At 46.3% G+C, this 16,929-nt stretch overlaps 1 protein-coding gene across 3 annotated transcripts in view; it reads left to right on the plus strand.

Annotated features, from left to right (window-relative positions):
- LOC146201376 (GATOR2 complex protein MIOS-like) overlaps positions 1–16,929 on the plus strand; it is a 264,250-nt gene that overhangs the window by 65,766 nt on the left and 181,555 nt on the right. For 2 of the 3 annotated variants that reach the window (XM_084595804.1, XM_084595805.1), the window contains exon 6: positions 11,185–11,231. The exons of the other annotated variant lie outside the window; for it this stretch is intronic. In XM_084595804.1, coding sequence (XP_084451930.1) covers positions 11,185–11,231 — 47 coding nt within the window. The remainder of the gene's footprint in view (positions 1–11,184; positions 11,232–16,929) is intronic. 3 annotated transcript variants of the gene reach the window in all.

Raw genomic sequence — 16,929 nt, forward strand, 5'->3', positions numbered from 1 at the left:
CAATGTGTGTTGTGTCCAATTTTTGCCCCTGCCTCCGCACTGGTTGCTTCAGTCATGTGGAATCAACTGGCCCAACAGCACATACTATACAATGCAGTCCACTTATAACGATACCAGATATAACGATCAAATTCTTGGGCTTTATCACTCTTCCCATTGGCCCATTGTAAAAATAAACCAGATATAACAATCGATCATTGGCGGTAAATAGGATACAACAGTAGCGTTATTGCTGCCTGGTAGATGTTTCCCACGAAAATTTGTTTTGTCTAAATGTTTTATAAAAATAAAATACTCAGAAGAGAATAACGTGAAAACTTGACATATGCGGAAAAAATAGACTGTCGTGGAGAAATCTGTGAGCACCATTTCGTGCGGTTAGGAAATAAGCACTATCATCATTGGTTCAGCGGTGGCGTAGCAGTAGAACATCCGCCTCGCATGCAAGAGGACAGAGGTTCAAATCCCGGTGCCGCGCAATTCTCCACCGGATTTAAAAAAAAAGAAAATCCCCGTGTCGATGGAATTGCATAAACAGGTTTGGGGCGCGACCTGATGCCGGTGAACACCTCCGGCAATGCACTCCCTCGCCAGAACAGGAGTTGGCCACCCTGGTGCAGTAATTGGCCACAACCTCCTATGATAAGCTCCACAAAACCCCGGCCCTCAGTCACCAGCGGCTGTGGAACAACTGACCACGGCGGCGGTCAGACCTGTGACGCAGCAGGGTGTGCTAAGAATGCCTGGCTCCGCTGGACAGGCCGCCATTGGAAACTGACCCTGGCAACGTTTAACGTTAGAACCCTAGCTAGTGAAGCTAGTTTAGCAGTGCTGTTAGAGGAACTAGAGGGCATGAAATGGGATGTCATAGGGCTTAGTGAGGTTAGGAGGCCGAATGAGGCATATACTGCACTGAAGGATGGGCATGTACTGTGTTATTGAGATTTACCAGAGAGGCGACAACTAGGAGTAGGTTTCCTTGTCAATAAGTATATAGCGGGTAATATAGACGAATTCTATAGTATTAATGAGAGGGTGGCAGGCATCGTTATTAGGCTTAATAAGCGATATAAACTGAAGGTTGTACAGGCCTATGCACCTACATATAGTTATGATGACCAGGCAGTTGAAAGCTTCTACAAAGATGTAGAATCCGCAATGAGAAAAGTAAAGACGCAGTACACTGTGCTAATGGGCGACTTCTGTGCCAAGGTAAGGAAAAAGCAGGCAGGAGACCAGGCAGTAGGTGACTATGGCACCGGTTGTAGGAATAGCAGGGGGGAGTTACTAGTTGAGTTTGCAGAGCGCAATAACTTAAGAATCATGAATACCTTCTTCAGCAAACAGAAGAACCGGAAATGGACATGGAAAAGTCCTAACGGGAGACTAAAAATGAAATTGACTTCATAATGTGTTCAATCCCCGCCATTATGCAAGATGTAGAGGTAATCGGGAAAGTGCGATGCAGTGACCACAGGATGGTGAGGTCCCGAATTAGCCTAAATCTGAAGAAGGAATGCAACAAATTAGTAAGAAAGAAACCCATCAACGAATTAGCGGTTAGGGGGAGGGAAGAAGAGTTCAGGATCTCGCTACAGAATAGATATTCAGCTCTAAACGAGGATGGCGACATTACCCTAGAAGCAATGAACAATAATTTCAGAGATATCATTACTGAGTGCACTATCGAAGTAGGTGGTAGGATAGTTAGAGACGATACCGGTAAGCTGTCTAAGGAGACGAAATACTTGATTAAGAAACGCCAGAGTATGAAAGCTTCCAATCCAACAGACCAGATTGAATTGGCCGGGATATCAAAGCTAATCAATAAGCGCAAGGTGGCCGATATAAGGAAGTATAACATGGAGAAAATTGAGCATGCTGTAAAGAACGGGGGAAGCCTTAAAGCGGTAAAGAAGAAATTGGGCATAGGCAAAAACCAGATATATGCGATAAGGGACAAGGAGGGCAACGTCATCACGAATATGGAGAAGATAGTCAAAGTAGCCGAGGAGTTCTATACAGATCTCTACAGTAGCCAAAGTAGTCAGGACCGTACGGAGATTGGCGGTAGGGAAAAACAGTCGGACGTTCCACCAGTTGGACGAGGTCAAGATAGCATTAGAAACTATGAAAAAGGGGAAATCAGCTGGTGAGGATCAGATAACTACAGATTTGCTGAAGGACAGAGGGGATATAGTGTTAGAAAAGCTGGCCACCCTGTATACGCAGTGCCTGGTGTCATCGACGGTACCGGAACCATGGAAGAATGCAAACATTATCCTCATTCATAAGAAAGGGGACCCTAAGGACCTTAAATATTACAGACCAATCAGCTTACTGTCTGTTACGAATAAGGTATTTACTAAGGTAATCGCTAATAGAATCAGGACAACCTTAGACTGCAATCAAGCAAAGGATCAAGCAGGTTTTCGGAAACGGTACTCTACTATCGATCATATCCATACCATCAATCAGGTGATAGAAAAATGCTCGGAATATAACCAGCCCTTATACATAGCATTCATTGATTACGAAAAAGCATTTGACTCAGTTGAAACCTCGGCGGTGATGCAGGCATTGCGATATCATTGGATAGACGAGCCGTACGTGAAAGTGCTGGAAGATATATATAGTGGCTGCACAGCAACCATGGTTCTGCATAAAGAAAGTAACAAAATTCCCATAAAGAATGGTGTTAGGCAAGGAGACACAATCTCCTCAGTACTATTCACAGCTTGCTTAGAGGAAGTATTCAGAGACTTGGAATGGGAGCAGTTAGGGATAAGGGTAGATGGAGAATACCTCAATAATCTGCAATTTGCTGATGACATTGCCTTGCTAAGCAACTCGGGGGATGAACTGCAAATAATGATTGGTGACCTAGACAGGAAAAGTAGAAAGAAGGTAGGCTTGAAAATCAATATGCAGAAGACTAAGGTAATGTTCAACAGCCTCGTTAAGGAAGAACAGTTTACATTAGGTAGCGAAGTACTGGAAGTAGTAGGCGAATATGTCTACTTAGGACAGGTAGTAACCACAGATCCGGACCATGAAAAGGAAATATCAAGAAGAATAATATTGGGATGGAGCGCATTTGGCAAGCACTCACAGATTATGACTAACAGCTTACCGGTATCGCTAAAGAAGAAAGTATATAACAGTTGCATCTTACCTGTACTCACCTATGGGGCTGAAACGTGGAGGCTAACCAAGAGAGTTCTACTTAAGTTGAGGACAACCCAGAGGGCTATGGAACGAAAAATGGTAGGGGTAACATTAAGAAATAGAAAGCGTGCAGAGTGAGTCAGAGAAATAACTCAGGTTACCGACATTCTAGTGGAAATTAAGAAGAAGAAATGGGCATGGGCAGGACATGTAGTGTGAAGAGACGATAACCGATGGTCGCTTAGGGTAACAAACTGGATTCCAAGGGAAGGAAAGCGTAGCAGGGGGCGGCTGAAAGTTAGGTGGGCGGATGAGGTTAAGAAGTTTGCAGGGGTCAAGTGGATGGAGCTAGCACAGAACCGGGTTAAGTGGAGAAATATGGGAGAGGCCTTTGCCCTGCAGTGGGTATAGTCAGGCTGGTGATGATGATGACTATCATCGTAATCACTGCCTGTTGCCGCGCAAAGGGTGTGGACGTATGGTCATAGCCAATTGTGCATCCATGGATGATGGTGCTGACACATTGATGGCACGATAGCTCTTGGGATGAAAAAGCAGAGTCGTTGGTATTTCTGGCAGGGTTTCAAGGTTGGAAGCCTCGTGAAAAAGTGCGGGTATTCGCGCTCTATGATTTTAAGGATCATCAAGGCTGGGAATCCCCTGCCACTCATCCAGTTGCTAATCAGTTTCGGACGCGCAAAAAGGACTGCCGACAGCGTAGTATAGTATGCGCTACTGAAAGCCATGCTCACAGCAATTGTCAAGGTTCAGCAGCTACGCAAGCGAGCGTGAATGTCCGACTTTTTTAAGTATGCTTAACTTATCTTATGGCTATTGGTGTATCCTGTAATAAAGTGTTTTGTGCTCTTTACGATAATTAGCACTGTTCAACCCGATTTACTCATCGCTGGTAAGTAGCAAGCCTACATGCATGGGAAAATATATGTGTGGGCTTCTTTTTTAGTCGGTCCAGATATAACGATAATCGGTTATAACGATCGCATTTTCCAGTTTCCTCAATAGCGTTATAAGTGGACTGCAGTTTACCTTTATGTGGAGTCAAACCCATTACCTCCATTTTTTAGTTCCTTAGCCACCATTCTGTGAAGGACCTTTTTTTTGGTGTGACAGATGTGGTTCTCTTCATTTAGTAGAAAGCACTCGTATGCTCACCAAGTGTCTTAGCCTATCTTTCGTTGCTCTGATTTACTAAGCTGTTTGGTCAGGTGGCCCCGTGTGGGTAATTCAAACTAAGTTCGGTATAGCGGCTCCAGCATGCAAGTCTCCCCGAGGGGCTTTTTTAAGTTTTCCAGCCATCAGAGTGAGTGATTGAGTCTGTTGCTGAACATTAACCTACCATGACTTCTTGCAGTGCCTTCACACTAAGTAAAAAGCCATTGAAGTGGATTGGAACTGGTCGGGCTTGAACCTGGGTATTCAGGTTCAGTAGCCAAGCATGCACTGAGCCACCATTTTTTTCCTTTTTTGCTGATTTCAGTGCTCAAATCAGTAGGTTACAAATAAGAATGTCAGCTTCACTTTAAGCAGTACCAGTTAATCCAGCAGAGACATCCATTGTGATGGATACTCATTTATTAAGCACGAATACTCTCAATGAAATTTTCACAAACTGTGCAAATGACCAAGTCCACGTGTTCAAACTGCATTCGAGTTTTCCACACAGCGTGGATTTTCAGGATCATGAGGTCCCACGATGTATCCTCCGACACAGGGAAGAAGAGCGTGCCATACGGGTCCCATGGTGACTGTTTTTTATTAAGTTCTTTGAAGTCGTTCCAATGAAAGGTGGGGTCCCAACAGTCTAGGTATACATAGTGTTATGGTTAAATAAGAAAGGGGGTGTTTATTTACAGTGCTATGCAGCACACCAAGGTGAGGCCTACTAGCCCCCAGACACCAACGCTTCTTGAAACGTAGGAAGAAACTGTCTTTAGTATTACCAAAGACACAGTAGTTCCTCCTTTGTCTGCCATGTTCGTTCCCGTGTCTGCTCTACTTCTTGACCAGGTTTCATTTCAGGTCATGGTGCACCTAGTTCACTCAGCGTGCCTGAAGAAAAATGTTAATATTCCTCACTGTATGATCTCCGTGCATCACGGTAGTGCCTTGTTATAGACAATCAATCCATCGTTCGAGCCTGCAGTTTTAAAAACGGGATTGAAGCTTGCCTCCTGTGGACCCGATGCACCCCGCATCGTTGCTTTGGTCACAGATGCTACGAGTGCCACTGTACCTGATGCTGATGAAACTTCGATCTTCCCCATGATCAGCGCCGATCTCAGCTCACCTCAACGCCGTACTCTTGTGGATATTTTTCTACCCTTTTCGCCTATGTTTGACTTTTCTCAAACAGATGGACCAACCTCTCGCCCTGCACATCGGACCCATCATACTATCGACACTGGTTCGGCTTGTCCCATCCGTCAAAAGCCATATCGCGTGTCCCCATCTGAGCGCAAAGTCATTCATGAACAAGTAGAGGACATGCTACAGAAAAAGGTGATACAGGAGTCGTCTAGTGCCTGAGCTGCCCCTGTTATTCTCGTACGCAAGAAAGACGGTTTGTGCCGATCCTGCGTCGATTACCGGCATCTGAATTCTGTTACAAAAAAAGGATGTCTATCCTCTTCCTCGCATAGACGACGCCCTCGACTGCCTCTCTGGTGCGGCCTACTTTTCTTGTCTTGATCTCAGATCTGGCTGCTGGCAAATTCCAATGGACCCTGTGGATAAGAAAAAAACAGCCTTCGTAATGCCAGATGGCCTTTATGAGTTTAAAGTTATGCCATTCGGGCTATGCAATGCGCCTGCCACATTTGAACACTTTATGGACAGTTTTGCGCGGCTTAAAATGAGACATTTGTCTTGGCTATCTGGACGATGCCATCATATTTGGGAAGTCCTTCCAGGAACACAGTGACCATCTAGTACACATCTTAAATTGTCTGCACGACGCCGCCCTAATTCTAAACTCGAAAAAGTGCCACTTTAAAGAGCGCCAAGCGCTGGTGCTAGGACACCTTGTCAATGGTGATGGTGTAATGCCGGATCCCCAGAAAACTGCCACTGTTGAGTCTTTTAAACCCCCACAGACAGTGAGGGAGTTGCGCAGTTTTCTAGGGATGTGTTCGTATTTTAGACGCTTTACAGATCGCTTTGCTGACGTTGCTTACCCATTGACGTGCCTTCTCAACAAAAACTTCACTTTTGACTGGACACCAGACTGCGACGCGTCATTTCGTCAACCGAAGTTTCTTTTAATATCGAATCCCATCCTACATTACTTTGATCCTGCTGCAGTGACATGTTTACACGGATGCTAGTGGAATCGGTCTCAGGGCACGGCACAATAAACGAGAGCATGTTATCGCGTACTCAAGTCGTACGCTGAGCAAGCCGGAGCGAAACTACACAGTCACCGAACAGGAATGCCTGGCTGTAGTTTTCGCTGTGTAGCGTTTCCGTTCATATTTGTACGGACGGTCGTTTACTATCGTAACAGACCATCATCTACTCTGTTGGCTGCGAAACCATCGAGACCCATGTGGTCGCCTCTCACGCTGGGCCCTCCAGTTACAGGAATATGACTTTGCTGTGGTGTACAAAAGCAGGAGGCGTCATGCAGACGCAGATTGTCTTTCTAGGATGCCAATGGCCACGACCGGACCTGACAGCGACGATTTCGACAATTATATGTCGACCCTCGAGCCAGCGTTCCCCGACACGAATGTTTTCAAAATGGAACAGCAAAGTGATAGCAGTCTGCAGCCTCTCTTTGCCACCACCCAAGCCAGCGCAGCTACAAGCCGTGTTTGTGTGCGTGATGGCCTCCTATGGAAAAAGAGTTATTCGCCTGTTGGCCAGCGATACCTACTCGTAGTTCCCAAGACGCTTTGCACGGACGTATTGCGTGTCATGCATGATGATCCAACTTCTGGGCATTTGGGATCGGTTCGAACACTCCACCGTGCTCAAGAAAGATTTTACTGGCCCAGAATGCCCTCGACGATGGAACAATACGTTGCCAGTTGCAAGCAATGTCAACGCTACAAACGCTGCAACTCCATCTGGCTTGCTACACCCTGTGAAGACCCCGACAGCTCCGTTTGATCAAGTAGGCGTTGACCTTTTAGGTTCATTTCCGAAGTCCGTGGATGGAAATTGCTGGATTGTAATCTGCGTGGACGATCTCACACGTTACTGTAAAACCGCCGCTTTTCCATCTGCTACGACGCATCAGGTGTCGCTTTTCTTGCTGCACTCAGTCATCTTACGACACGGGCCGCCACGAATTGTCATCACTGATCGGGGCCGACAATTCACTGCTGATGTTGAATAGCTCATGCACTTATGCGCCATAACTTCCCGACACTCGACGCCATACCATCCCCAGACAAATGGCTTGACTGAGCGCATCTACAGAACGCTTGTCAACATGCTAGCCATGTATGTGGATGCAGGGCATAATAACTGGGACACCATACTATCCTTCATCACGTATGCGTTTAATACCGCCACGCATGAGACGACTGGGTACAGTCTATTCTTCCTGCTGTATGCCAGACCGCCACGCTACTCCCTGGATACTATCCTGCCCTTCTCAAGCCGGGAAGACCCCAGCCTGGCTGAGACCCTCTGTTTCGCCGAAGTAGCTCGGAGAATCGCCCGATTACGGTCTGGTGCTTCACAAGAACGTTCTAAAGTATGATACGATGCCATTCACTGGCGGGTCACATACTCTATAGGCAATTTAGTCTGGCTGTGGCGTCCGATTCGGCGCCGTGGCCTACATCAAAAACTCTTAGCCCACTATGACGGCCCATATGTGGTTCAAACGCATCAGTGATTTAACTTATGCAATAGCCCGCCTGACAGCATCTGGTCGTCGGTCTGCCAAAACCGAACTATGTCATGTTGCCCGCTTGAAGCCGTGTCAGCCTCGCACGACTCACGAACACGCCCAGAGGGTTTAGGCTGAGTAGGGGGGAAATGTCACGCTACTGACGACGAGGAAGGATTGTGCTGGTGTGGCAGAAGAAAAGGAAGAAGCGTTGGTGCCTGGGGGCTAGTAGGCTTCACCTTGTCCTGCTGCATAGCACTGTAAATAACCACCCCCTTACTTATATAACCGTAACAATAGTTTATTTATAGGAACGCGAGGTGCTTTCGCTATAAACAGTGTGCGCGAGGAATGGAGCGAAACATGTGATTACCGAGCAGCAGGGCAGCCTTGAAACTGACAATATCTTTTTTTGCATGGGTCCGCAGCGCGCTAAGGAGAATGGCACTGCTAACATTCACTGGCTGCGGAGACGTAACAGCGGCGCCGGAAGCGGAGCCTCTACAGGGCTTCCCTCCCACATAGTCGCGAAGGTTGTTTTTGCAGAGTTGATTCCTAAGATTGTGTTTGCTTACGGGGCATTCTGTGGAGGACGCTAAAGAGTCAGACAACAAAGAAGTGGGTGCTGGAACAGACACATACGACTTAGCCATGTACGCGGGTTTCACGTGGGCGATTGCAATCACGTCCTCACGGCCATTCACAGACACAGTGAAAGTCTTTTCTCCATGCTGTAATACTTCGAATGGGCCATTGTACGGTGCATTGAGGGAGGGCCGAATAACTTCCCGCTGGACGAAAACATAAACTGAGGAAACCAGGTCCTTGCTTATGAAAACATCGTAAGTTGAGGGATGTCAAGGTGCTGTTCGCCGCAAGCACTTAAAGAGTGACCAAAGTTGCTCAATGTAGACTGGAGGCGAGATGGATGGTTCTGTAGGTGAGGTGAAGAATTCACTGGGTAAACGTAGAGTGGTTCCGTAATCATTTCGGCAGCAGTACACCCTAAGTCTTCCTTTACCGCTGACTGAATACCCAAAAGAACGAGCGGAAGGTCGTTGACCCATGAAGTTTGCACATCGCGAGCGATGAGGGTGGCTTTCAACTGCCGATGGAGCATTTCAACCATGCCGTTAGCAGGTGGGTGGTACGCAATTATGTGGATGTGGCGGATGCCGAGAATTCTTATCAACACTTTGAACTGGTCACTTTCAAACTGACAACTGCAGTAGGTTGTTATGATGCTGGGGCAACCAAAACAAGAGATCCAACCAGCTACGAAAACAGGCGCCACGGTGGTGTGTCGCTGTAACATCAGAGACTGGAAACACTTCAGGCCAGCGCGTGTAGCAGTCAAGAGAGGTGAGGATGTATCGTTTACCACATGACGAAGGCAACGGCCCTACAGTGTCGATGTGAATATGGTCAAATCGCGAGTTTTGCGGCCGGAAGGGTTGAAGTGGTGACTTGGTGTGTCGAGTAGTTTTCGCACGTTGGCAGCGCTGACACTCTCGAGACCAACAGCGACCATCTGCATTTATGCCGGGCCACTCAAAACGAGAGGTGATATGCTGAGTGGCACAAACGCCAGGGCAGCTTGAGTCATGTAGTTTGTCAAATACTTGATGACTGTGTAATGACAGTGCAAAAGGATGGGCACAACCAGTAACCGTGTCGCAAACATTCATACCATAGGAGAATGGCAGTGGCTTCTCAGAAAGCGAGAGATGTGGGTCTGGCACGCAAGTCACAAAGCTTTTCAGTGTGTTGTGCCTCGGTGACGATTTCGAAATCAACAGCACTTACAGAAACCGCATTGACACGTGATAGGGTGTTGGCAGCTGCATTAACACGTTCTTAGATGTACCAAGGGTCAACCATAAATCCAGAGATGAACTGCAAGTGCCGAACTTATCGGCACGTGTGCGTGCTGTGGTTACTGCAAAACGCAAATGCCAGTGGCTTGTGATCTCTTAACATGGTGCCTTCGAGCAGATGACGGAAGTGCCGAATGGCAAGGTCTCGTGGTCAAATGTGCTGTAACGAGCTTCAGCTTGCTTCAGCTTCTGTATATGGGAACCAAGTGGGCACCGCAAGTTGTGAAGTTGCTGCACCAATGGCATGGGAGGAGGCATCGATGATTAGTTGCACAAGGAGAGTCGTAAGGGCATTTTTGGTGTCTACAAAGCCGGCTTCTGCTGCGGGTTTCCGCTCCAAGGATGCAGGTGGCGCCTTTGTTGGTAAGAGGCAGAAGAATGTGGGCTGTATTTGGTACGAATTGACGGCAAAAATTTAGGAGTCCAAGAAATTCACGGTTCTTTCACATGAGAAGCGGAAAATCGCGCACGGTTTGAACTTTCCTCTCCAGTGGTTGCATCAAGGTGTTCGAGGTGTCCGAGGAATTCAACGGATTCAACGCCAAATACACATTTTGCTGTGTTGATGGTCAATCCTTGCCCTTTAAGTCTTAAAAGCAGCAACCGCAGATAGTGTGCTGCTCGGATGACGAACTAGCCACTAGTAGGCCACTAGTAGCCACTAGTAGGATATGCAACGACAAAGTGCAGATCACGGGTGACTTCATTTATGAAGCGTTGGAAAGTCTGGTCGGTAGAGAAGGGTCGCTAAGGAGCGAGCCGGATCTTTTGAGCGGCTCTTTCAAAAGAGCGGGTGAGCAGCGGCTCACTAAATGTGAATGGGGGTTCTTTTAGTAAGACGGCTCTCTCTCAAGGCAGAAAGCTGGGCTAGTTAGTGTGTCATCATTAATAAAAAGACTAGCGCATGTAACAAGGTCACAGACATAGAAGAAGACGGGACGGGCACTAAACATCAATTGAGATTTTACTTGGACAAATAGGTACATAAAAATGGCGCATGCACACACTAGGTCAAAACCATACGAGCAAGCACTAATTAAAATGTGGCAAACTGTTCTTTAGCTACACTTTTCTGGACAAGGCAATTGAAGTCTTATCACCTTCCCTGCTAATGTGATATGTCTCACATATTTCACGGCCTAATCTTGTGCCTCCCCTACCAAGTATACATGTTGCGCCACGGAGGTGATGCACTTTGTGTATAGAGTGTGAGTCCTGCTCTGTGGCCGACATTTTGTCGTGGTGCTAGAGTTGCTTTTCTGACCCCACTTGTCGCAGTTTCGGCCGCTCATTTCAAGACCAAGAGTGGGCCAGCAAGGAGTTTGGTGAGTAATGAGGCTTCTTTACAAACTGGAGGGGGTTTTTCATCTCACCGTGTCTGTACCATATTAGCTCTGCTATGTGTGTAAACTAAGCTTGTTTTGTACCTTACCATTTTGGTACCCCTTCATGGATCACTGCCTTGTCGTGGCGGAGGGGCTTTCGAAACTCGATGGAGTTGGAGCTCTGCTGTGTCGGACCACCCAAGATAGACACGTCACGGCAGAGAGTTCTGACAAAATGTCATTCACTGGAGAAGGTAATGGCAACTCAATTCAGTATTTCCTGCCAAGAAAACCCTATGGCCAGTCACAATAGCATTAATGATATGGCGCCGGAAGATGAGCCCCCAGGTTGGAAGGCGTCCCACATGTTACTGGGGATGAACAAAGGGCGATTCCTAGTAGCTCCAGGACGAATGAAGCGGCTGGGCTAAAGCCAAAAGGGCGCTCAGTTGTGGATGTGTCGGGAAGCGACCGGAAAGTCCGATGTTCCAAGCAGATATATCACATAGCAACATGGAATGTAAGATCTATGACGCAAGGTAAACTGTATGTCGTCAAGCGAGAAATGGACAGATTGAAAATTGATATCTTGGGTATCAGCGAGCTCAAGTGGACCGGAATGGGAGAATTTAATTCCGGCGACCATTATGTCTTTGCGACCATTATGTCTTTTATTATGGGCACGAATCCAGGAGAAGGAATGGGGTCGCTCTCATAGTAAACAGAAGAATGGGCAAAGCAGTGCTAGGGTACAACCCCCAAAACGACCGAATGATTTCACTTCAGATCCAAGGTCACCCTTTCAACATAACAGTTATCCAAGTCTATGCACCGACCACTACTGCTGAAGAAGCTGACGTTGAGAGATTTTATGCTGACCTGCAATGCCTTCTAGACTGCACCCCATCATCAAACGTCGTTTTTCTCATAGGAGACTGGAATGCTAAGGTCGGGAGTGAAGAAATATCCGGAATTATAGGCAAGTTCGGTCTTGGCGAGCCAAATGAAGCTGGGCAGAGGCTAGTAGAGTTTTGTCAAGAAAACAACCTGACCATAGTAAATACTCATTTTCAACAGCACAAGAGGCGCCTGTACACATGGACTTCACCAGACGGTCTGTACAGGAGTCAGATTGATTATATTCTCTGCCGGCAGAGATGGAGAAGTGCTATACAAGCAGTAAAAACAAGGCCTGGGGCCGATTATGCCACCGATCATCAGCTTCTTGTTGCCAAATTTAAGCTTCGATTGAGGAAAACGCAGAAAACTAGAAGGCCTTTCAGGTATGATCGGGATCAAATTCCATCAGAATAGACAGTAAAATATGTGCGAAAAATGACGACACAAAGAGGACAGGTGGACAACAATATATATTTGTGTTATATGTTGATATATATTTTTATACATTTTGACTATGCGCATGTGGGTACAACAAGTGTGTGTACATATATATGCTCTCCGTTCTTTGATTAAATCAGTTGTCAGTTCTGCGCCGTAGTTGTCCACTTCTCCTCTTTGTCTCGTCTTTTTGCGCACTTATTTTACTGTCAATCATGGTTCACCAACTCGCCCAATCAGCCGTTCTTTCATTAGAATATGCTGTGAAAGTGAGGAATCGATTTAAAGAATTAGATCTAGAAGACAGCGAGCCTGAAGAGATGTGGACTTATGTCTGTGATACAATAAAAGAAGTTGGTACTAAGGTAGTTCCAAAGCAAAAGAAATGCAAGAAAGCAAACTGGTTACCTGAAGAGGCTTTGCAAATAGCTGAAAAAAGGAGGATGGCGAAAGTTATGGGGGAAAGAGAAAGATACAAGGTTCTCAATGCGGATTTTCAGAAAATAGCAAGAAGAGATAAGAATGCCTTCCTGAACATACAGTGCCAAGCAGTTGAGGACAACAGCCAACTGAGGAACACAAGAGCTCTATATAAAACAATCAAGGATATGAAAGGAAGCTTCTGTGCTAAGCTTGGCGTCATAAAGGACAAACGAGGCAGGGACCTCACAAGCCTCAGAGATAAAGAAGAGGTGGCAGGAATACACAGCAGAACTGTGCAAGAAGGACCCGAATGTGCAAACCCAACATAGGATGGTTGTGATTACTGATCTCGAGCCGGGCATCCTGAAGATTGAAGGTGAATGGGCCTTAGCCAGTCCTGCTCAGAACAAAGCTAGCGAAATTGATGGCATTCCAGCTGAGTTGCTTCAAAGCGTCAACCATGACGACGCTGTTAACGTTCTGTATACATTATGTTAGCAAATTTGGACAACCCTTCAGTGGCCACCGGATTGGAGGAGGTCAGTTTACATCCCCATTCCAAAGAAAGGCAGTGCCAAAGATTGTTCCAACTACCGCACGATCGCGCTTATTTTGCATGCTAGCAAGGTGATGTTGAAAATCCTGCAAGGTAGGCTGCAGCAGTATGTGGATCGGGAGCTTCCGGACGTGCAAGCTGGGTTTCGCAAGGGCAGAGGAACTAGAGACCAGATTGCCAACCTTCGCTGGATCATGGAAAAAGCAAGAGAGTTCCAGAAACCCATCTACTTCTGCTTTATTGATTATGCGAAAGCGTTTGACTGCGAAGATCACAGCAGATTGTGGCAAGCTCTCCAAGAGATGGGAGTTCCAATTCACCTCAGGAACCTCTATGAAGGGCAAGAGGCCACAGTCAGAACTGGGCATGGTCTTACTGATTGGTTTCCGATGGAGAAAGGAGTGAGACAAGGGTGCTTACTGTCGCCCTGCCTATTTAACCTATATGCTGAGTGCGTCATGAGGAAGGCCGGTCTGGACGAGTCTTCAGCTGGAGTGAAGATTCCTGGATAACGTATCAACAACCTTAGATATGCGGATGATACCACTTTAATGGCAGAAAGTGAAGTGGAACTCAAGAGACTTCTGATGCGCGTACAAGAAGAGAGTGAGAAGTTTGGGCTTAAACTGAACATTAAAAAGGCAAAGATCATGGCATCTTGCCCCATCAAGTCCTGGAGCATCAAAGGACGAGAAGTGGAAGCTGTGACAGATTTTCTCTTCTTGGGCTCCAAGATTACTCCGGAAGGAGACTGCAGCCATGAAATTAGGAGACACCTAATTTGGAGACGCCTGCTTCTGGGAAAGAGAGCCATGGCTAGCCTTGACCGCCTAGTAAAGAGCAGAGACATTACACTGCCAACCAAGATCCGTATAACTCGTGCTATGGTCTTTCCACTTGTGATGTATGGATGCGAGAGTTGGACTGTGAAGAATGCTGACCTCCGAAGAATTGACGCGTTTGAATTGTGGTGCTGGCGGAGAATCTTGAGAGTTCTTGGACGGCCAGGAGATCAAATCAGTCGATATTGTCGACCATAAGCCCTGACTGCTCATTGGAAGGTCAAATTCAAGCTTCTTTGGTCATCTGATGAGAAGAGGAGTTGCTGGAGAAAGATTTGATGTTGGGAAAGGTTGAGGGCCTCCGGAGAAGGGGTAGGCAGCGAACGCAATGGTTAGCTGGCATCCTCGAGGCGCTGCAGATGAAGTTATGTGATGTTAGGAAGATAGTGAGAGACTGGAAAGCGTGGCGTGATATAGTTCATAGGGTCACGAAGAGTCGGACACGACTGAACGACTGAACTGAACTGACCTGCAACAGTGCCAGCAGGGGCTGCAGTATGTATTTATTAGATAAATAAACGTGCATGGCTTGTGCTCATGATGTGCAAGAATGTGGGGAGTGTGGCAAGCTGGGCTGCACAGGTTTATGCTCTGCTTCAGGGCATGTTGTGAAACATTAAAAGATGAATTAAAAAGTGGCGATTCCATCCACTTTTGGTGCATCATGTGAGCCCTTGGAGCCTTTGAAAGCTCCTGGCTAGCTAGCCTGCTACACTGTAGAAAGCTGCAGTTGGAAAAAACCAGCGGAAGGGTATTCATAAACAGGACAACTGGAATTCTCTTTATTTAGGCAACTGCCAAACAACAGTGCACATGGGTGAGAGCAACCACGAACACTACCAAAAGACCAAGAACAAAAATTGAGAAGATAACATATGTTCCATTCATGAACTCTTTTGTGGTGAACCTGACATAGCTATTTCTGATGCATTCAGTGCCTTCAGTGCCAATATTTTTCTTCTATCTGCGTTTTTCTGCGGGCAGTGATTCTGAAATTATGCAACAGATGGGTGAGTCTTACAGTGGTTGCAATGTTTGGCAGATTTGCTGTGTTTCCTGGCTGGAGCAGTGCTGCCTTATACACTCGTTATGTAGGCCTTTCCACAGGACAGTGGAAGCAAGTATACAACATCTGTTGTGCATTTACTGAACATGCTATGCTGCTTGACTTTACATTTCTTTTTTGTGCTGTTATTTTTAGAGATACGTGATGAAAGTTTCGTGGGTGCAGGAAAGGCAACCTTAGCCCCGTATTTCATGGCTACTATTTTGGCACTATGCGAGACTTTATGCAAGTACGGCATTACAGCAGGTCTAGTTTCTTCACAAGATGTTTCACCTTTTTTAGGTATGTACTAACCTTGCTAGACAATAGAAACCTCCTCAGCGTAGCTGTCAAGCTGCCCCAAGAAACTCTTCTGCATGTTCTCCGCAAGGCAAAGGTTTTCACAAGTTTATAATGGGAAGAGGCTTTTCTTAGTGCTAGGAGAGTAACTCCAGCAAATGTGGCTTCTATCAGAGAAGGTCCAAATCAAATATAAGAACCTGATTGAGTGGCACCTCATGAGCTGAAGAAGTTTTGATAAGGAAGGACAAGATGTCATTTGTGGACAATTCAACGCTCTCACGGCAAGTTAGCCTCAAGAAAATTAAGAAATCATCCACATACTTAAAAACCCGGTCGTCATTGAGCTTGTCACACAAGGAAATCAAAATACGGGGCACAAAACGTCAGCCACACACGAGCCTATTGGAGCACCTTGCTTCTTTCTCATGTTCTCCCACAGTGGAAGAAAGGTAACAAGTTAAAAGTTCTAAAAAGGAACTTAGCTTTCGATGTGGTCTCACACAGATGTCCACAGAAAGAGCAGAATTGGCGCTCACACTGGTAAGTAGCCCACTGAAAGTTTTTAAAATCAAGAGGCACTGAATGCGTCAGCTCTATCAGGTTCATGGCAAAAGTGCATAGGTTCATGAATGGGGCATAGTTGGCCATATTGCAGTTGTGGTTGGCACATGTGCACTGTTGTTGGCCAAGTAAAGACAATTTCAGTCCCATGTTCTCCTTGTGAATGCTTCCCTTCCGCTGGTTTTTTTCCATGTACCATGCATGAACTGGCCCGACAAGCTAGGCTTTTTGAATACTGCAGTTGTCAATATAGCGGAATCTCAGTGATAAAATTCTTCACACCGAGTCTATTTCCATATGTTTAGCATGATCTCTTCCACCACTAAGGATGATACCAATGCGCGAGCCTCGACCGTGACTTACACATGGCCCACACATTGTTGACTTCACAAGCTCTGTACAGAGAGGGAGCAATTTGCAGTAGCCATTCATGTTGTGTCACCACGAGCTAAGGCCCCAAATAAATTGCCCTCGCTTTTTCTGCATATGGTTTGCTTTGGTGGTTTTACTGTAAATTGCTGCTGGCGTTATTAAAGGAGTATAGACACGTACATTTTCTGTTCCGGTATTTTTGCTTTAATCGATCCACAGTGGTCCAAAACAGAGGGACTGCGACCCAAAAAGCCCCAG

The sequence above is a fragment of the Amblyomma maculatum genome, chromosome 2 (genome assembly GCF_055883805.1).
Source record: "Amblyomma maculatum isolate TAMU_Amacu chromosome 2, ASM5588380v1, whole genome shotgun sequence".
In the NCBI taxonomy this organism is placed as follows: domain Eukaryota; kingdom Metazoa; phylum Arthropoda; class Arachnida; order Ixodida; family Ixodidae; genus Amblyomma; species Amblyomma maculatum.